The following is a 19,447-nucleotide window of genomic DNA, read 5'->3' on the forward strand; positions in this document are numbered from 1 at the left end:
GCCCTTGTAGCTCCCTATCATCAGCCCCTTAGCAGAGTGCCTGATGCCCTTGGAGACTTGGACCTCCCTTCCCTGTTCACTCTTCCTTAAACATTCCTCCCTCTTCGCCCTCCCCGTATTGTGCCTTTGCTCATGCCCTGCCCTCTGTCCTGAGTGCCTTTTCTCCCCTTTGTCTGCCGGGAGAACTCCTACTCCGTCTTCAAGACCATCTCAAGGCTCTAAGCAGGAGTCAGAAAGACACAAATGCTAGTCCCAGCCTTGCCTTTAAAATACTAATCAGTAAACTGAGCGAATCAGACCAGATGATAAAGCCGCAGATCTTTCCAACTCTGCCTTTCACAACTACATGCCTTCATTCAGCAAACACTTCCTGAGCACCTGCTCCTTGCCTGGGGAGTCAGGGGGGCTCAGCTGAGCCCTAAAAGGTGCTGTGGGAGCATCAAGGAACTCGCTAACCCAGCCAAGGTGGCAGGAGCATCTTCCCAGGGCAGGAGCGTTTGAGTAGGAGCTTGCTGGGGATGGGCAGCCGTGGGAGACGCCTTGTGCTTTAGTTTCCTCACCTGCAAATAGGAAGACTAACTCCTAGTCTTGGGATTTCTGTTGTAGTCAGTAAGATACAGCTGTTTGGGGCCCAGCACAGAGCAGGTGGTCAGTGAATCTTTAGTGAATTTGAAGAGGGGAGGAAGGTGGTGCTGGGGGCTGAGGATCTACCTCCTGATTTGGATCTCCCTTCCCCTTGTTTCTTCTAGTCCTGCCTTAACCCCCCACTTAAGCAGTTTAGGGCCTTAAGGTTTGGTTCCCTGGGGTGGGTGGGTGGGTGACGGAGGGTCCCAGATACTTCGTCAGTAACCCCAAGTATGTTGCACTTGCTGGGTGCCAGCACCAGCTGGGCGCATGATTTCATTCGCTCCTCTTGAGGAGCTCTCACCTCCATTGCCTGGACTAGTAAACAGAGGCTCAGAGCAGTGCAGTGACTCGTGCAGGCTCATACAGCACTCAGTGTGGGAACTCACCACAGACTGAGGGGCTCCTCTCGCCCAGCATTCGCTGTCCCTACAGTGTGAGCTGTTGCTCACCAAGGGGACTCCTTGCTCTGGGGACTTCCAGAGACTAGGAAGGCTCTCTCCTCTGTTCTTCCACACACAGCTCCAACGTGGCTTGGCACAAACAGGAGGGCCTTGGGGGCTTATCTTGCTCCACATTCTTAGAGAAACAAAAAATATTGAGACTCGGATGGGTCAGTGATGTCACCAAAGTCACCTGAGGGTGGCCGGCCAAGCTGGAAAGGGGGATGTGGCACTGGGGCCCCCACTCTCCAAGCCCTGTCTGTTCTTCCTTCTTCTCCCTGGAATCCACCTCCTCCTCTCCATCCCTGTAACCCAGCACCTCCCTCTGCCCAGACCAGGCTTATTATCCCCTGCCTGCACCGCTGCACAGCCTCTGAGAGCTCCCCACTGGTCCCTCCATAAACCTGCCTGTGCCATACTCCAGCTCCTCAATGGCTCCTCATCTCTCCTAAGATAAGGGTCCCTTCCTAACCTGGCTTTCAGGTTCTTTCTTAGCTTGGACTGTGGCCACTGCCCACTTGCATCTCTTCCAGTCCACACCCCCAGCAGCTACTCTAGTGAGCTTTGTAGAGGTCACATGGGCTCTCTTGCCCCCGAGCCTTTGCACATGCTGCCCCATCTCCCCACCCCCTTGCTTTATCGCCCTTTTCCTTTGGCCTGATAGTCATGCTTCATGACTAGATAAAGCATTACTTTTCTTGGAAGTTTTCTTGGCCTCAGGTCCACTTAGGCCTCCTCTGGGTCCATGTGAACTCTAGATTCCCTTTATCACACCTCTGATGACACTGGGACTATAATACCCAATTTACACATAATGTCTGGACCAGCGCCGCCCAACAGAAATATAACGTGAGCCACAAATGCAAGCCACGTAGGTAATCTAAAACTTTCTAGAAGCCATGTTAAAAAAAGTAAAATGAAACAGGTAAAATTTTAATAATTTATCTAACTCGTTATATCCAAAATATTATCGTTATCACTATAAAAATAAATGAGCTATTTTATAAGATATCATTAATATTAATGAGATATAATTTTTTTGTCCTAAGTATTTGAAATCCATGCGCACTACATTTTACACTTACGGGCCTTCTCAGTTTAGAGTAGCCACATTTCAAGTGCTCAGTAGCCACATGTGGCCCCCACATTGGACAGTGCAAGTGTGAGTTTTTAAGGGCAGCAGCCACACCTGAATCACCTGTCTGGGTCCTCAGTGCCCGGCTGTGCTTGGCCCAGGGAAGGGCCCCATCGCTTGGTGGTTGAGGCCTAGGCTGGGAGCTCGGCCTTGCCACTTAGCAGCTGTGTTACGTCGGCCAGCCTCACTGGGCCTCAGCTCCTCATCTATGAAGTGGTGGTGATAACATTTTCAATATGGTTCATGATGTTAATATGAATTAAATATTTTTACAGATACAGTTTACAGACACAAAACTGAAGGTGAGGGAGGAAACATAGCTGGTCCAGTGAGTGTACGGGATATGTGGGGAGGCTCCTTCACCTTGGCCTCCTGCCCTGATTGAATCTGGGGCCTGGGCCTGTGCCCATACGCCACCTCCCAGAGTCTGGATCTGCTGTGGGGTCAGACAGCAGGCAGGCAGGGTGGGGAGACTCTGTCCTAATGCTGGTGGCTGCAGGGGCTGAAGGCTGTTGAGCTAGCTGTGGGGCTATAACGTGCCCTGGGAATGATGGTCTGTAGACTGGCCAAGGATTTATTGGCCATTTGGTGGGGGCGCGGGGCAGCAGGGGTGTGGCAGGGCAGGCAGGGCTGGGCCGCAGCCTGCGTCACTCACGGCTACCCTGCTGGAGCCTGGGAGCTGTGTGTGCTGGGCTCCCTGGTTCTCTGCTGGGCCCGTGGCTGGGGCCCGCGTCTGCTTAGGCCTTGTGGACCTACCTATAGGGTCAAGCGAGCCAGGCTGCCGGCCCCCTTCTCTCTCCTCACAGCTTTCCTTCTGGGGCCTCGCGTCCCTTGGGACCCCTTTTACAGGGCTCACCCAGCCTGATAGGCAGTGGTTATTATACTGGGGTCTGCTGCCTCCTGCCGACTGAGGGCAGGGGCCTCGTGTCCTTTACCTGAATCCTTCATGCCCAGCACAGGGCTGGGGGCAGGTGGGACCTCACCTTTGAGAGCGGACGGAGCCAACAAGTGAGGCAAAGCAGTATCTGAAGTGCTGCAGGTTGGGATGTGAACAGTGCCCGTGGATCAGATATTAGTGGTAGAGCTAATTAGCAGAGAGCTAACATTTATTGAGCACTTACTGTGTGCAATAGTGTGCATCCCACCGACTCTCACAGTCTCCCCAGTAGGACAGCTCTGTGGCCACCCAATGGACAGGTGAGGAAGGTGAGGTTTAGAGGGTAGCAAAACTTGCCCAAGGTCACATGGCTGATAAGAGCCAGAGCCCAGGTGACAGCCCTGGCTCTCTGGCTCCAGAGCCTGCCTTCTTAACCAGTCATCAGTGTCATCGTCAAGCTGCCAGTCTGCCCAGCCCTCCCAGGCCCAGCATCTCCTCAGACCCTTCTAACCACTCTGGGTTGTGAGCCCGGATCCAATGGTAGGGAGAGAGGCTCAGACTGCGGAGTGGGTGCCCCCGGGCCCGGGCTTTTCTTGCACCTGTGTTCGTAATTGCCGCAGCAGTGATAGCAGCGCCTCATCACCTAATGGGTGCCAGGTGCTTTGCAGCTGCTATCTTGCTGACTCCTTCCAGGAGCTCTGAGGTTAGATGTAAGATGAGGAAACAGAGGCTCAGCAAGTTCAGAGCCACTACGTGGTAGAGGAGGACTTGAACTGGGGTGTGTATGACTCAAGAGTCAGTGTATCTGTCACAACTTACTGCACCCCAGAGATGTTTTCTAAGTGAGTCCCTGGAAAGAGAACTCCAGGGCCAGCCCGGAGCCACGCCATGCCCGTGGCTGCCTGGACGGTGAAACCCCAGCATCTTCCTCGATGCCCTGAGGCAATCCCTATACCCCTCTCCTTGCTGCCTCCGGGGACCATGCTGGGGAGTGATCTCTTGCAGGTGGCAGTGGTCACATGGGCACAGCAGGCCCTGATGAGGGCAGCTGAGGGTATAAACACCAGGAACAGAACTTGGGGGGCTCTGGGGGCAGCAGCAGCTCCATTCACTAGTGACTTCTCTGTTCCCACGGACAGAGACAGAGACAGAGAGTGGCTCACAGCCCTGTGTGGGAGAAAGACATCACATATTCATAACCCAACCCAACTTATGCCAACCCCTGCGGGAACAAAGTGACGCAGAGCCCTGGGGCATCTTAGAGTTATCTCAGGGGATCTAACACTAGAGTTGGTTCTTGGAGAAGTTGCTGATTGCACACGAGCGGGGAGGGTGTTCCAGGCAGAAGCAACAGCACGTGCCAAGGGCTGAAGGGAGGAACTGCTAGATAGACCTGCATAAGTGGGGCAGGTGAGTGGGGGAGTTGGAAGAGAGGCAGGACCACGTCCTGAAGATCCAAGCTGAGGAGCTGGGACACACCCTGCTGGTGCTGGCTCACCATGGCCTGTGGCTGCTGGAGGAGGGACAGGGCCTCCCAGCACTGCCTGTGCCAGGGCAGCAAGAGCTCAGCCAAGTCCAGGCCAAGCTGTGCAAGTCACAGGTCTTCCTGGGCCTCAGCTTGCCTTTCTGTGAAATGGGGGTACAGATTCCTTGAGGCCAGGCCCGGTGAGGGCTGTGGGAGGCTTTGCAGACCTAAGGACAGGGCTTCACCTCACCGTGACCCCCCCAGAGGGCAGCCCTGATGGAGCGGGTGGGGAGGGGAGCGTGGCAGCCGGCAGGTCAGAGGCGCGCTGAGGACAGGCTCCAGAGTGGGCTCCGCCTCGAGGCCTGGAGGGCCCCACTACGACTCTCGTGGGCCCTGGTGCCCTGCCTGCTCCTCCGGACAGGCTGTCAGCCCTGGCGTCCGGGTGGGTCTGACTGGAGCCCTCCTGCAGGCGCCATGGCCCGCAGCGGGGCGCTGCTGCTCCTGCTGCTGTTGCCGCCGCAGCTGCTGCTGCTGCGACCCTTGCTCGCCGCGCGCGCCCCGGGGGTCGGGCGAGGCGGCGCCCGCAGCCTGAGCCCTGAAGAGAGTGAATTCATGGAGGAGGAGCCGGTGCTGGTCCTGAGCCCCGAGGAGCCGGGGCGCGGCCTGGCCACCATCGACTGCCCCCGGGACTGTGCCTGCTCCCAGGAGGGGGTCGTGGACTGCGGTGGCATCGACCTGCGCGAGTTTCCGAGGGACCTGCCTGAGCACACCAACCACCTGTCCCTGCAGGTGAGGCCGGCGCCGCGCCAGTGGTCACCAGGGCCTGCCCCACGCGGTGGCTCCCAGCCTCCCCCGCCTCTGCCATGGCGCCCCACCCCCAAGACACAGGGCCCCAGGGCAGGTCAGACCCGAGGAGGCTGGCTCCACCACGGGGCGCCCCCCTCTGACGTCCTGGGCACAGAGCACCGTGACGTTATACCCTGCTTCGTCTCACGGGAGGCGTCTGGGCTGAGGCCTGTGGGTAAAGTCAGGCCCTGTCTGAGATCGGACACAGACCTGCCGAGCAGCTGGCCCTCTGGACAGACAGTCAGGACACCTCAGACACCATTACAGGCCAGGAAAGTGAGCACAAAGCAGACCCCCACCGAGTGCCCTGGGGACTCAGGGGACAGTACTCTCCCCAGCTGAGGCACAGGCTAGATTTTAGAACCTGGAGAAGTGGGACACGGCATTCCAGGTGGGGACTCTGGGAGTGCTGGTGCACCCATGATCACCCTCGTGTGGCCCAGTAGCCCTGGGGGAGAGGGAGGGGTGTTGTGCCCATTTCCAAAGGAGACCAGGCCCAGTGAAGGAAAGTGAGCGGCGCATGGTCACACAGCCCTGCGGGTCTGGCTGGCCAGTGGTGGGAGCCCAAGACCAGAGGAGCCTGTGGGGAAAGGGATGAGCTGATGACAGCACTTATTGCTGGTTCATTCATCAAATAGCTTCTGTGAACCTGCTCTATGCCTCTGGTCCTGTGTGGGGTGCTGGGCATGTAGGGAGGTCTTGGACATGCCCTGCCCTTGAGGTGCTCACAGTCTGCAGGGGAGGCAGAGACCTGCAGAGGTAGAGAGAACAGATAGAGACAGAGGGACTTAGCGCTGTGAGGCCAGAGCAGCTCCTAATCCAGCCCCCCACCACATAATCCAGCCCCCCATCCAACTCAGGAAGGCTTCTGAAGGAGATGGTACCTGACCCAGGGTTTAAAGCATCCCAAGGGGAGTGGCCAACAGGGCTGAGAAAGGGAAGCAAAAGTGGTTTCTGGCTTGGGGGAAGGAAGAACGGGTTGGGGACACCTGTCACTAAGTGGGAACACGCAGGGAGCAGGTCTGGAGCAGAGATCGAATTCCAAGTGTGAACTGCCTGTGGATGCCTGTGTGTGTGTGTGTGTGAGAGAGAGAGCACGCACTCCTAGAAGGGGGACCCACACCTCTGTTGTGTTTACTGCTGTGCCTGCAACACCCACATCTGGGCGTGGTTCAGAGCCACCTGGGGACAATCCCAAGGGAAGTGCCCAGCAGAGGGACCGGCTTCTGGGACACCGACTGCGGGTAGGTGCAGGCCTCTAATGGGGCAGGAGTCCCAGGCACCCCCTCATGCTGCCTCCTCACCACCCTCACACCCTGCTCCCCAGAACAACCAGCTGGAGAAGATCTACCCCAGGGAGCTCTCCCGGCTGCATCGTCTGGAGACCCTGAACCTCCAGAACAACCGCCTGACTTCCCGAGGTGAGGGCTCGCCCGGGGCCAGTGGCTGCCACACCAGGCAGGGAACAGGGTGCCCACAAGGAGAGCCCCGCCCTGCAGACCCTGGCACATGGGAAAGTGCAGGCCTGCGCTGGGCTGGCATCGGGACCCCATGGCAGGCATTCCCTGTGATTGCTGCACAGCTACTGCTGGCTGTCTCTGAGACCTGGGGGTCGGATTGGGGGAGAAGCTTCGGAGCAGCTCACACTCCAGGGCCTAATAAGTCACAGACTCTTCAGTTCACAGAAGGCCTTTAGAATCAAAGAAGGTAGAGTCCGGAAAGTTTAAAAAGTTATTTTTCTGATGATGAAAATAGTTTCTGATTATAGTAGAAAATTTGGAAATGTAGAAAACAAAATGGAATAGAAAAAACCCACTTGTAATTCTGCCACTAGGAGTTAATCACTATTGACATTTTGGTATATTTCTTTCCATCTTTAAAAAAGTGTAATTTATATACCATAAGGTTTACCCAAATTAAATGTACAATTTGATGAGTTTGTTTATATGTTGCACAACCATCACCACAATTCAGTCCAGTCCTTTTTCTGTTTTTAAATTCATAATGAGACTGATAGTATCGATATTATAACTATTATAACTGCTTTGTTTCACTTAGCAATTAGCTCAGCAGCATTTCCTGTGTTGCTAAAAACACCCTTTGGCCATTATTTTACATGGTATTCCATGGAGGGACGCTGCACAGTTTATGTAACTGTTCCCTCTCGTGAGATACTTGGGTGAGTCCCAGCATCCGAGGGTCTGGGAGCCCAGAACCGAGTGTCAGAGGCCAAATTCAGGACTGGAGAAGGGCCAGCCTGGCCAGGCACCCAGTGACAGCCCCGTCCTGTCACTACATCTGCCAGATGGGGCAGGGAAGGACCAGGTGGGGCGGAAGCTCAGAGGTCACTGCCTTGCCCTGCCCTACTGTGTGACTGGGTATGAAGGGGACCTCTGACCCTCTGGGGCTGTCCCCAGGGGAGCACTCCTTCCTGGCAGGTCCTCTGCCCTGTGGCCTGAACTTACAGGAGCCCATTCCCTCCCAGGCTGTCCTGAGTAGGTAAAGGATCAGTCATTTCTCAGAGGACACTTCGCATCTTCTCCTCTGAGCTTGGGCGCCGGAGAGCCGGAAAGGGGGCTGGGCAGGCCTGTTGGGACTGGCTGGGAAAGGGTCAGAGCCACACCTGCCCCAGGGAGTGCCTCCCTGTCCTGGAAAATGGGGTGGGTGCGGGGGTGGTCAGTGCTCACGTGCTCCCCTGTAGCGTCTCCTTCATCCAGGGCTCTGACCGATGCCTGTCCTTTGAAGGGCTCCCGGAGGAGGCATTTGAGCATCTGGCCAACCTCAATTACCTGTACCTGGCCAATAACAAGGTGAGGAGCTCTCAGCAGGGCAGGGTGTCAGGGGCTGAACTTGGGGAACTTTCACCAGCGCCTCTTCTGGGTTGGCTGCTGGGTTCCTATTGCTGCTCAGACATGGTCTGGACCCCACACTTTAACCCAGGGCTTCAGAGTGGTCAGATAATGACAGAGGCCAAGGCCTATAACAGCATAAGGGGGTGAGAGCTCATCCCATGAGAAGGGGGCACTGGAGGACTTCCTGGAGGAGATGGCATTTGAAGGCTAACAGGATTTCAGCCAGAGGCCTCAAGGGGGAGGGCACTACAGTAGAAGGGACAGCATGAGTGAAGGCACAAAGGCATTCAACCGCAAAATATTTGGCCTGCCCCAGGGTTCTGTCTTGGCCCCTTCTGTCTGAACTCTCAAGGAGACTGTCTCCTCCCCGGTCAATAACACCCATCTACATCATGGCCACATCCGGAGGCAGTCTCCAGCCTTTTCCCTACTTCCACTTGAGACTCAAAGATCCACCTGCCTCCTCAGCATCTCCCCCAGATGTTTAATAGAACTACTGCTCCTCGCCACAGCACCCAACCCCCAGTCCTCCCATTGTCTCCCTATCTCTGGAAAGGGCATCTCCAACCGCCGGTAGCACCACTGGTCAGAGCCACAAATCCAGGAGTGCTTCACTTACCCAGGTCTGGTCCCACTGCAGGCCCTCAGCTCCCCCCACCCACCAGCAAAGGACTGCCATCCTGCAGTGGGACACCCCTGTATCCTCATTTGCTGCCCCTTCTCCTTGGAGCAGCCAGAGGGGCTTTTCAAAATCGTGCCCCACTTCTACCTCTACATCTCCCCTCCCCACTTAAAAAACTCCCATGCCTTCACCCTTGGCCCAGGAAGAAACCCACACATCTCCCCAAGGCCCACAGGCCTGTGTGATCTGGGCCCACCTGCCTCTCTTAACTGATCTCCCCACTGTATCCCTCACGCTCTGCTTCACCTCCAAGCCTGGCAGACCCCACACACAGGGCCTCTGCTTGCTGCCCCTGCTGTGTGGGTGCTCTCCCCTCAGATGGCATTTAGGGTGCTGTCATGCCTTAAATGTTACCTGTCCTCCAAGAACCCAACCCAGTCGTTCTCTGTCATCAGTCTGTTGGAATTCCCTGCAGAGCAGTGATCACTCTTGATACTTTTACTGCTTGTTTATTGTCTTCCCCACTAGGATGTAAGCTTTTGGTGGCGGAGGTGGGGGCAGGTATCCGGTGTCTTATTCCACAAGACACGTCCAGTGCCTGGAACTGTGCCTGGAATATTGCAGACTTCAGAGAGTGCTGTTGAATGAATGAAGGGTGGACACCATGCACTGGGTCTGGGGAAGTGTGGGTGCTCACTGTGGCTGCACAGAGGGCCAGTGTCGGGGGCAATGAGGGGAGAGACCAGGAGAACGGCAGGGCAGGGGACAGGCCGGAGAGCTTTGAATGTCAAGCTCAGGACTATGGGGAGGTGTAGAGGTTCTGATTTTTTGTTCCCAGGGATTGTAGAAAGCTGGCTCTGGTAGCAGGGAGGAGACAAATTGAAGGGGCTCAGGTGAGCAGCAGGCAGTGTAATTCAGCTCTGGCCTCTGGCCCTCCACTGGTCTTTCTACCCCGACTCTTCCCTTTCCAGCTGACCTTGGCACCCCGGTTCCTGCCAAATGCTCTGATCAGTGTGGACTTTGCTGCCAACTATCTCACCAAGATCTACGGGCTCACCTTTGGCCAGAAGCCAAACTTGAGGTCAGAGGTCAGAGGGGGGCCCTGGACCTAGGCTGGGGAAAGGGGAGGGGCTGAGGCAGAGGCTGCCAGCCCTGAGTGGGGCCCAGGGGCCCAGACAGGCCCTGAAGGAGGGGCGTGCTGTGCAGTGCAGGCATGACACCCCATGCTCAGGGCTGAGGTCACGGACGCTCAGGGCTGAGGTCACAGACGCCCAGGGCTGCAGGGGCACACGATCTGGACAGTTAACCCCTAAAGGATGAGGAGGAATCAGTCCAGGAGGTGAGGACAGAGGGTGATATTTGGGGAATCTGGGGGAGCCGGGTGAGGGTGTTTCCCTCCTTTCCCAGCCCCTGGGGGAAGGAAGCATCCTTCAACAGGCAGAGCCGTCCCTCACTGAGAGCTGCTTTGGGAGGAGTGAGGCCCCACAGCACAGGTGTGTGAGAAGGGCGGGGTGGTGCTGGGGAGGAAAGGTGCTGACAACCTCCGGTAGCACTCTGTCCTTGAATCTGTCACCTCGATTCTCTCCATCCACTGGAGGAGACAGAGTTGCTCTGCATGGCCCCTTGCCACAGATGAAAAGGCTGAGGCCCAAGAGAGGCCACACAGCAAGAATGAACTATATTGCCTATGGATTTCTTTTGTTCCTGTCTTCTCTCCTTGTAGTATGGTAGCTCCATGAGGGCGGGGGCTTGTTGGTTCTGTCCACTGCTATATCTTTAGGATCTAGAACAGTCTTGTCACATAGGGGCATCCACTGTATATTTGCCGAATGAAATGAGGGGTCACCTCCTCTGAGCCAGGATTCTGTGCTGGGCACTAGGGACGAAGAGGTGATAGGGACAGGCTCCGTCCATAGAACTCAGAGTGAGCTGTGTGAGGTCGACAGGCAGGGACTCCAGGGCTGCAACACGCAGGGAATGACTGAGAACCTTGAAGGATGTGGAGGAGCAGGGACTCAGGGTCAGGAAATCCTGTTTCTTCCACTAATTGTGGGGGGTGGGTCCTTGGTCCCCTCGGCTATGTAGGGGGGACTGGATTTGGTGGGGCCTGAGGTTCTTGAAATGGGAGAAGGTTGCCCTGGGCCCCAGGCCCAAGCTGAGCAAGGTCTGGAGGCTCAAAGTGTCGGGGCTGGGGGGCCTGGTTGGGTGAGGACCTGTACCTCGTCCCCCAGGTCCGTGTACCTGCACAACAACAAGCTGGCGGACGCCGGGCTGCCGGACAACATGTTCAATGGCTCCAGCAACGTGGAGATCCTCATCCTGTCCAGCAACTTCCTGCGCCACGTGCCCAAGCACCTGCCACCCGCCCTCTACAAGCTGCACCTCAAGGTGGGAGGGAGGGGGCAGGGAGGAGCACTGCCAGAGCAGGGGCCCGCGGTAGGGGAAGAGCTGAGCCCCGGTGGACACAGTAGTGAGGCTGTGGGGCCTTGAGCCTGTGCCGGCGGGCACAGCATCCACTGTAGAGAAGCAGGCAGAAGTCCAGGCACCTGGCCGTCAGCCCCGTATGGAGAACTTTAGGCCTGGGCCCCCTCCCCATGGCTCCCCCAGACCCCTCTCCACACCTCATCCCAAGACTCTGCCCTTGCCCCTTGGCTGTCCCTCATGCTCCCCTCCCCGCCATCTCACCTCTCAGAACAACAAGCTGGAGAAGATCCCGCCAGGTGCCTTCAGTGAGCTGAGCAACCTGCGTGAGCTGTACCTGCAGAATAACTACCTGGCTGACGAGGGCCTGGACAACGAGACCTTCTGGTGAGCCCCTACCTCAGCCCTCGATGTGAGCTCGGTACCCAGGAAGCCTCTCCCAGGGCTCACCTGGCTCGGTCCTTGCCCACCTGCCCCTGGGCAGTTTTCACAGAGAAGGACTTGGAGGCTTTTGGCTTTACTGACATTTCTGTCCACAAGAATAATGATATGTAAGGCCTGCCAAAATTCTAGTTAGGCAAGGAGGTGTTTGCAGAGGCTGGCTTCTTGGTACGAAATAGAAACTCAAAACATTCTTGTTGAAGGCAAATCTATTTTCAGTTTTTAGGGCTCAGGGTAGCCAAAAAGGACAAAAGGCTTTAGTTAAACAGTTAGTCTTCAAATAAACTCCTGTGTGTCAGAAACGATGCTAGATCCTTCCTATACCAATAGATCATTGAATCAGACCAGTGACAGGCTCAGAGAGGACTGCGGTCCCCCAGTCAGCTAGTGGCAGAGCTGGGATGAGTTAGAGCCGTGGCCCCTGACACCTCCCTTGGGAGTAATGTTGGAAACAAGCGCCCCGTGGGCTCCTGCCCACTGGCCTAATCCCCCACCTCCCTCCAGGAAGCTCTCCAGCCTGGAGTACCTGGATCTGTCCAGCAACAACCTGTCACGGGTCCCGGCGGGGCTGCCACGCAGCCTGGTGCTGCTGCACCTGGAGAAGAATGCCATCCGAAGCGTGGACGCGGACGTGCTGACCCCGATCCGCAGCCTCGAGTACCTGCTGCTGCACAGCAACCAGCTGCGCGCGCAGGGCATCCACCCGCGCGCCTTCCAGGGCCTCAAGCGGCTGCACACGGTGCACCTGTACAACAACGCGCTGGAGCGCGTGCCCAGCGGCCTGCCCCGCCGCGTGCGCACCCTCATGATCCTGCACAACCAGATCACCGGCATCGGCCGCGACGACTTCGCCACCACCTACTTCCTGGAGGAGCTCAACCTCAGCTACAACCGCATCACCAGCCCGCAGGTGCACCGCGACGCCTTCCGCAAGCTGCGCCTGCTGCGCTCCCTGGACCTGTCGGGCAACCGGCTGCACACGCTGCCGCCCGGGCTGCCGCGCAACGTGCACGTGCTGAAGATCAAGCGCAACGAGCTGGCCGCCCTGGCTCGCGGCGCGCTGGCAGGCATGGCCCAGCTGCGGGAGCTCTACCTCACCGGCAACCGGCTGCGCAGCCGGGCCCTGGGGCCCCGCGCCTGGGCCGACCTCAGTGGTCTGCAGGTGAGGGGGTGGGGACGAGGCTGTGCCCGTGTGGGGTGCTTCTGGTCTGGTTGTCCTGAGCCCACCCATCTGCTGGGCCCAGGTGAGGGGTGGGCAGGAGGGCTGGGCCGTGAGGGAGGTACCAGCTGGGCAGGCTGGGCCTTAGGGCAGGGGGTCTGGGCCATGCGGAGGGTATGGTGGGCTCGTGGTACAGGAGCACAGGGCAGGGTTCAGCTGGCATGGCTAGGCAGAGCTCACTACTCGCAGGGACAGGCTTGAGGAGCCCCGTGGGGTTAAGGGGAGGTCATGGCTGCAGGTAGGGGGGGCATTGGGCATTGTTCAGGAGGACTGGGGGGCAGGGACAGCTCAGGGGGCATGGGAGAGTGGAACGCACCCACTTGTGGGCATAGGATAGGTGCCTGGAGAAAGCTGGGCTTGGGGGAGGGGAGGGTGGCAGGCTGTGTCGGGGGCTGACCTCACCGGTCTGCAGAGTCTAGGGGAGTGTTCTTGAGGATTCTGGGACCGGTCAGTGTGTGTCGCTCCTGTGACTACAGTCTGAGACAGGAGGGCTATCTGGCCAAGTGAATTGAGCCTTCTTGGTTACGAGTGAAACCTCCCGACTCAATGAGGGTCCGAAAAGGAACTTCATTAGAGAAACCTGGGAGGCTCTGCTGCCTTACCAGGCTCCTCTCTCCCTGAGGTCCTCAGGCCTTGCTCTACCCTTTTTCTCAGGGCTCTACTCAAATATTGCCTCCTTGGGTGGTCTTCCTTCATGGCTGCCACCCTCCTCTGCTTTGTTTTTCTTCATAACCCTCATCCCTTCCAACAGTAGGTCATCTTTTGCTTGTTTGTAGTCTGCTCTTCCTGCTAGAACAAAGGGCAGGCATTTTAGTCTGTTGTGTTCCCTGCTGGACCAGGGCCTTCCTTGTGGTAGGTGCACAGTACATGCTTGTGGGGGAGCTGTCAGGGTGGGGATGTCTGAAGGGAGTGCAGGGGAGAGGCCCTGAGAGTGGGAGGCAGGGCGGTGAGGCAGAGCCCTGAGGGTGGAGCAGGGTGGGATTTGCGGGGAGGTGGCTGGCCCTGCAGGAGCAGCCAGGGTCTCTCCCCACCCAGACAGCTCGGCCGAGTGCCAGAAACCAGGATCCAACCACCTGTGCCAGTTTCTCTTGGGTATTCTTAAGGCCCCATTATCCTCTCCTTCACACCTTCTCTTCCTGCTGCATTTTCTAACTTGCTGAAGGGGGCAACATCCGCCCAGATGTCCACAGGAAATGTGGACGCTGCCCTGACATCCCCTTTTCATGCCATCTACCCCCCCAATGCCCATTGTCACTAAGCCCTGCCAACTCTACCATCACATCTCCCCATCTCTCCACTTCTCTCCATCCCTACTGCTTATACCACCAAGTCAAGCCACTCCCATTTCTTGCCTGGACCCCAGCTTCCTAGGAGCTCTCTACTCCTAGATTCCACAAGCAATCAGAGGGTATCTTCAAAAGAACATGCTCACCTTACACTCCTGCCCAGAATCCTTCTGTGGCTCCCCACAGCCTTTAGAACCCAGGCCAGAATCCTTGCCACAGCCTTCAAGGCCTGGTCTGCCCCTGCTCCCAGCCGAGCATCTTAGTTTCCCAGACACACTAGGCTTTGCTCATACTGTCCCCTCTGCTGGAAGCACCTTCTCCACCCTGGTGACACCTACTCATTCATTCATTCCACAAGCCTGTACCGAGCCCTTACCACGTGCAGACACAGCTCTAGAACTGAGGACCCAGAGAGGAATAAGACAGATCCAGGGTCACTACCCTTCTAGGACTCAGCTCAAGTGTCATCTCCTCCAGGAAGCCACCAACAGTGGGCAGGTTAGATGCCTGCCTGGGTGAGTGCAGTCAGAGATGGGGTGTCTGATGGAGGGGATTCTTCCTATCCTGTTGGATCTTTCTACAAGCAGCTGCTCTTGCTGCTTCAGAGCCCCCACCTACTCTGGCTGCCGTCTACTCCCCCCGATCCCATCAGGGCCCTCCCCCAAGCTCCCTCATCACAGCCCAGTCCCACTGCTGTCATTGTCAGGCTGTTGTGTCCATCTCCCCTGCCAACCTGGCTTCCTGAGCAGAGGCAGCATCTCAGTGGAGTCCATGTCCCCAGTGCCCATGGGCACTGAGGATGTTTGGAATGAATGAGGAGGCGCTAGAAGCATGTGGGAGTAACCCAGTGGGGAACAGGGAGTCCTGCTGGGTAGGGGAGGTGACAGGGAGGCTCCTTAATGTGCCTGAAGCATGTGCTCCCCTTGAATCTTGAATCTGGATTCATGGCCCCCAGTTTTCTGGCCCTGAGCCCCAGCCCGTCAGGGTGAGGAGGGAGCTTGGCAATGCTGGAAGCCCACCCGTGACTGCACAGGTGTGTGTCGGGGCGAGAGTGCTGACAGCCCAAGGGGCAGGCAGTGAGCCGGGCCCAGGCACGTCTGGTCTCCTGCCTGCTGCAGGTGTGTTCTGCTCCCTGGAGAAACCACTCCATTTCCCTGGCCACCTGCTTCCTGGACGCTAGGCCTGTGGTGACTGTGAGACTGACCAGTCTGGAGCCTGGCTGCCGTGCCAGGGTCACTGTGGGCCTTGAACCCTTGCCCCTGGCTCCTGGCCCCTGTCCACATGGCCCTGAGATCCACGAATGAGAAGCCCCACCCCACCCTCATCTGACACCATAGCGATGAGATTTAGACTGGAGGACCCCTAGCCCCTGCCCTTCTGGAGTCTTTAGTCTGATGGGGGTGACAGGTGTGTTAAGGGGGGAGGACTTTGACACCTGGGCATCTTGGCCATGAATTCATGTGGGGAAGCAGAATGAGTGGGGTAGGACGTACATCAGTTAAAACAAGGGTTCAGAGTCAGGCGCACCGGCTTCCAGCCTGTACAGTCTGTATGGCCTGGAACAGATCTCTGAACCTCGCTGAACCTCTATTTCCCCATCTGGAAATGGGGATAGTTATAGACCCCAACTCATGGGGTTATGAGATTTAGATAGGCTCCGGGGTTGATGGGAGCTTGGCAAGCTGTTAAGTGCTTTGATTCCTCTGGTTACCCCTGCAGCTGCTTGATATTGCTGGGAATCAGCTCACAGAGATCCCTGAGGGGCTCCCTGAGTCGCTGGAGTACCTGTACCTGCAGAGCAACAAGATTAGCGCCGTGCCTGCCCATGCCTTCGACTCCACGCCAAACCTCAAAGGGATCTTTCTCAGGTAGGAGGTCCTCTGGGGCCCTGCGTGTGCTGCTCTGGGTGCTGCCCTGGCTGCAGCAGGGTAGTCAGGGCACATGGGAGCCACTCGCAGGTAGAGGTCAGTGTTCAAAGCCTGGCTTTCCTGCTGACCAGCTGTGTGGCCCTGGGGACATAACGGAACCCCACTGAGCCCCTGTTTCCTCAGTGCTCAAGGATGGGGACAGTCCAGGCCAGGCCTGGTGAGGTTCAGAGGCCTGTGAAAGGGCTTAGGAAGCTTTAAAAAGCAGAGCATGTGGGTGTTATTGATGTTCCTGTGGAAGGAAGGGACCACAGAGAGCATCTTCCCAATTTACAGCTGGGAAAGCTGAGGCCCAGAGAGTACGAGGTGACCACTGTGTCCATAGCCGGCCAGGCTGGGCCTGGGCCTCAGACCCAGGACAGCAGCTGTTCAGGTCCTTGCTGGGTTCTGGGGGTTTAGAATGACTCAGGGGACCCAGCTTCCCAAGGAGCTTCCATAGAGCAGAGCCAGGGTGGTTCTTCCCACCAACTCTGCCCCCTCAAGTTAGAGAGGAGATAGATCAGAGAAAGGCAGTATGTGCAACTCCCAGGGGCTTTGTGGCCCAGAAAGCCCAAGCTGGGTGACATCAGGGTGCAGTGTGACCTGTGCCTCTTGGCTCCGGCAGGAGACTGAGGTGCAGAGAGTTGAGGGAGCCTGAGATCAGAGCTCAGCCTCCCCCTTCCCAAACCTAAGTGTGTCCCTGGCCCAGTTGGCCCTGGCCTTGTCTGTGTGCCCCTTCACACCTGGCACCAAGGTGACCCCAGGCTGGCAGTGCAGGAGCCTCAGGCCTCCAGGTTAATGCCAAAGGGCAGGCAGAGAGGAGGTGTCTGTGTCTGCCACCCCCAAATCATAGTGAGGGCATATATGGGGGCCTTCCCTCCTCTGTATGGGGTCACCCCTGCCCCCCAGCAGCAGCCACACTGAGCAGCTTGAGCTCCCTGTGACACGCTGTGCTCCTAAGCCCCCTCCTTCTGTGTTTGCTGCGTGTCTTCCTGGAGAACCCGTCCCCTCCCCTCCACTTCTGCGCTGGTCAGCGTGGGGACGCAGTCGGGCTCCTGGCGCTGACCCTGCATGGGTGGTCTGCACAGGTTTAACAAGCTGGCCGTGGGCTCTGTGATGGAAAGTGCATTCCGGAGGCTGAAGCACCTGCAGGTCTTGGACATAGAAGGCAACTATGAGCTTGGTGACGTTTCCAAGGACCGGAGCCGGTTGGAAGAGGAAGAGGAGGAGGAGGAAGAGGACGAGGAGGATGAGGAAAGGCGGTAGTGACAGGGTGAACCGGATCTGACATAGGTAGGTGGTCTTTGTGGGGCGCACTAACCTGCTTCACTGGTTTCCGGCCCCTGACCCCAGCCTAGGGCCTTTCTGTCCATTCTTCACCCTCTGTCCCCTGCTTCATCGTTCATTTTGAAAATCTGGTAGAGCACTTGGTATGCTCAGGCCCTGGGTGAGAGGTCGGGTATGACAGTGTGCCTGCGGGAGGCCAGCCCGTGCCAGGGGCCTCCATCCAGGGTGATGGGTCCCTGATGGGACACACACGGGGGCTGGGATGGTGGAAGCAGGGAAAGGATGTGGGGGCCCAGGAGGAGGCTACTGCTGCATCCAAGCCAGAAATGCTGGGGGCAGGCAGTGAGGACGCGGACTAGCAGATGGGCCTGAAAAGAGTCCGGGGGTACAGACTCGAGGGGCCCAGTAGTCCTGCTGGACATGGGGTGAGAGAGAAGACAAGATCGCAGCTCTAGCTTGGAATTCCAGGTGGATGATAGTACTAGGAGGAGCAGGTCTGGTGGGGGGAATGATGAGTTTGGAGGTACTGGAGGAGCTGCCCAGGCTGAGCTGAATATGTGGGTCTGGGGCTCAGAAGTGAAGTGGGTCCAGGCATCGTCAGCCTTGAAACAGTCACGGAGGCCACAGGAGGCTGGGGGAACTCCCCTGGGGAGAGTGAGAAAGAGAGAGGGCATGGCCAGCTGGAGGGGAGCTGCAGAAGGAGCTGGGACAGAGCACCAAGGTTCACTGAGGCAGGAGAACTGCAGACGGCCGAGGACAGAGGGTGATTACACATGCAAGCAACACAAGCACCTGCATGTGCACACAGCACACCAGCCCACATGCACCCATGCTCACGCCCATGTCTCAACATGCACACACATGCACAAAGCACTCACTCAAACACACACCACCTGTGTGCACACACAGACACACATGCGTGTACTCCGTCGCACATTCACAGGTGCAGGACATGTGCCCCCCTGCATGCACATGTGTTCATGCGTTCACGTGGCCTTGTGTGCAAGTGTGCATGTACACATACACGAGCATGTCTGTTATGCCTCCATGCACAGGCTTCTCTGGAAGTGGAGCGAATCAGCTGTGCTACTGACACACTGATGGAGCTGAGCACAGCTGCGGACCCACCAGATTTATCCACAAGGAAATCCCCGCTTGTGGGGAGCAGCTTCAAGGGCGAAGAGGGTGGAGAAAGTGGCTAGAAAGGGGAGGGTCCAGGGAGTGCAGACACCTCTATCAAGAAGTTTGGCTGTGAAGAGATGAGAGAGGGTGGTGGTGGGAAAGGGAGAGTGACGTTCAGGCAGGGCTCTGTTCACGTTATGCCTTTTTTAGGAACAGAGCTGGTTTGAGTGCTGATGGGGAGAGGCGGTGTGGAGGGAGGAGTTAAAGGTATAAGAGAGGAGAGCTGGGTGTAGCCATCCCTGTGGAAACAGGAGGAAGGACTGCCTTGGGCAGGAGGGTCAGTGCTTCTTCCACAGTGGCGGGAGGATGGCGAACCGAGTGGCTGCGGTCACATGTGGGTTAACGGCTTGGTGGCTGGTCATGAAATCACACCCGCCTGATGCCTTCAGCCTTCTGGGTTCTCTGTGCAGCAAGAGGCGGTCAGCAGACGGGGGTGGGTGTAGAGACGATGGCCAGTTGGATCCATCCGTGGCTGGGTTTTGGCCAGGTGTGTGGGACAGGAGGGCAAGGAACAAGGAAACCAAGGGTACTGGCGAGAGAATGGCTGCCTTGCAGATGCTGGGGTTCAGGCTGGGAAGGGAAGAGGGTGCAGACAGGAGGGGATGGTCTCCTGGGTAGGATGTTGGAGAGTGGGCACAGTGGTGGCAAGCAGCCGGGAACAGAGGTGTGGTCAGGAGGGAGAATCAGAGTGAACAGAGCTGGGGGTCCAGGGGCCAGGCTGTGGCCATGGAAGGGGGCCACCGGGTCACTGTTAGGATGTTGAATTGAGGTAGGGCCTGGGTCAGAGAGAAGCCTGAGCGGGGTTGAGGATCCCATGTGTGGATGACAGAGGGAGATGGGGGA

The 19,447-nt window shown here is 57.4% G+C and overlaps 1 protein-coding gene across 5 annotated transcripts in view; it reads left to right on the top strand.

Moving 5' to 3' along the window:
* Window positions 1-19,447, top strand: part of PODN (podocan) — a 48,384-nt gene that overhangs the window by 1,449 nt on the left and 27,488 nt on the right. For all 5 annotated transcript variants that reach the window (XR_009049646.1, XM_057711093.1, XM_057711118.1 and 2 more), the window contains exons 2-10: window positions 5,014-5,333; window positions 6,718-6,811; window positions 8,136-8,200; window positions 9,836-9,945; window positions 11,096-11,252; window positions 11,557-11,672; window positions 12,231-12,888; window positions 15,951-16,099; window positions 17,224-17,428. Coding sequence is in view for 4 of the 5 variants with exons in the window: in XM_057711093.1 (XP_057567076.1) it covers window positions 5,019-5,333; window positions 6,718-6,811; window positions 8,136-8,200; window positions 9,836-9,945; window positions 11,096-11,252; window positions 11,557-11,672; window positions 12,231-12,888; window positions 15,951-16,099; window positions 17,224-17,401 (1,842 nt within the window). In the remaining variant the exon portion in view is untranslated. The remainder of the gene's footprint in view (window positions 1-5,013; window positions 5,334-6,717; window positions 6,812-8,135; window positions 8,201-9,835; window positions 9,946-11,095; window positions 11,253-11,556; window positions 11,673-12,230; window positions 12,889-15,950; window positions 16,100-17,223; window positions 17,429-19,447) is intronic.

This window comes from Hippopotamus amphibius, chromosome 1 (genome assembly GCF_030028045.1).
Source record: "Hippopotamus amphibius kiboko isolate mHipAmp2 chromosome 1, mHipAmp2.hap2, whole genome shotgun sequence".
In the NCBI taxonomy this organism is placed as follows: Eukaryota; Metazoa; Chordata; class Mammalia; order Artiodactyla; family Hippopotamidae; genus Hippopotamus; species Hippopotamus amphibius.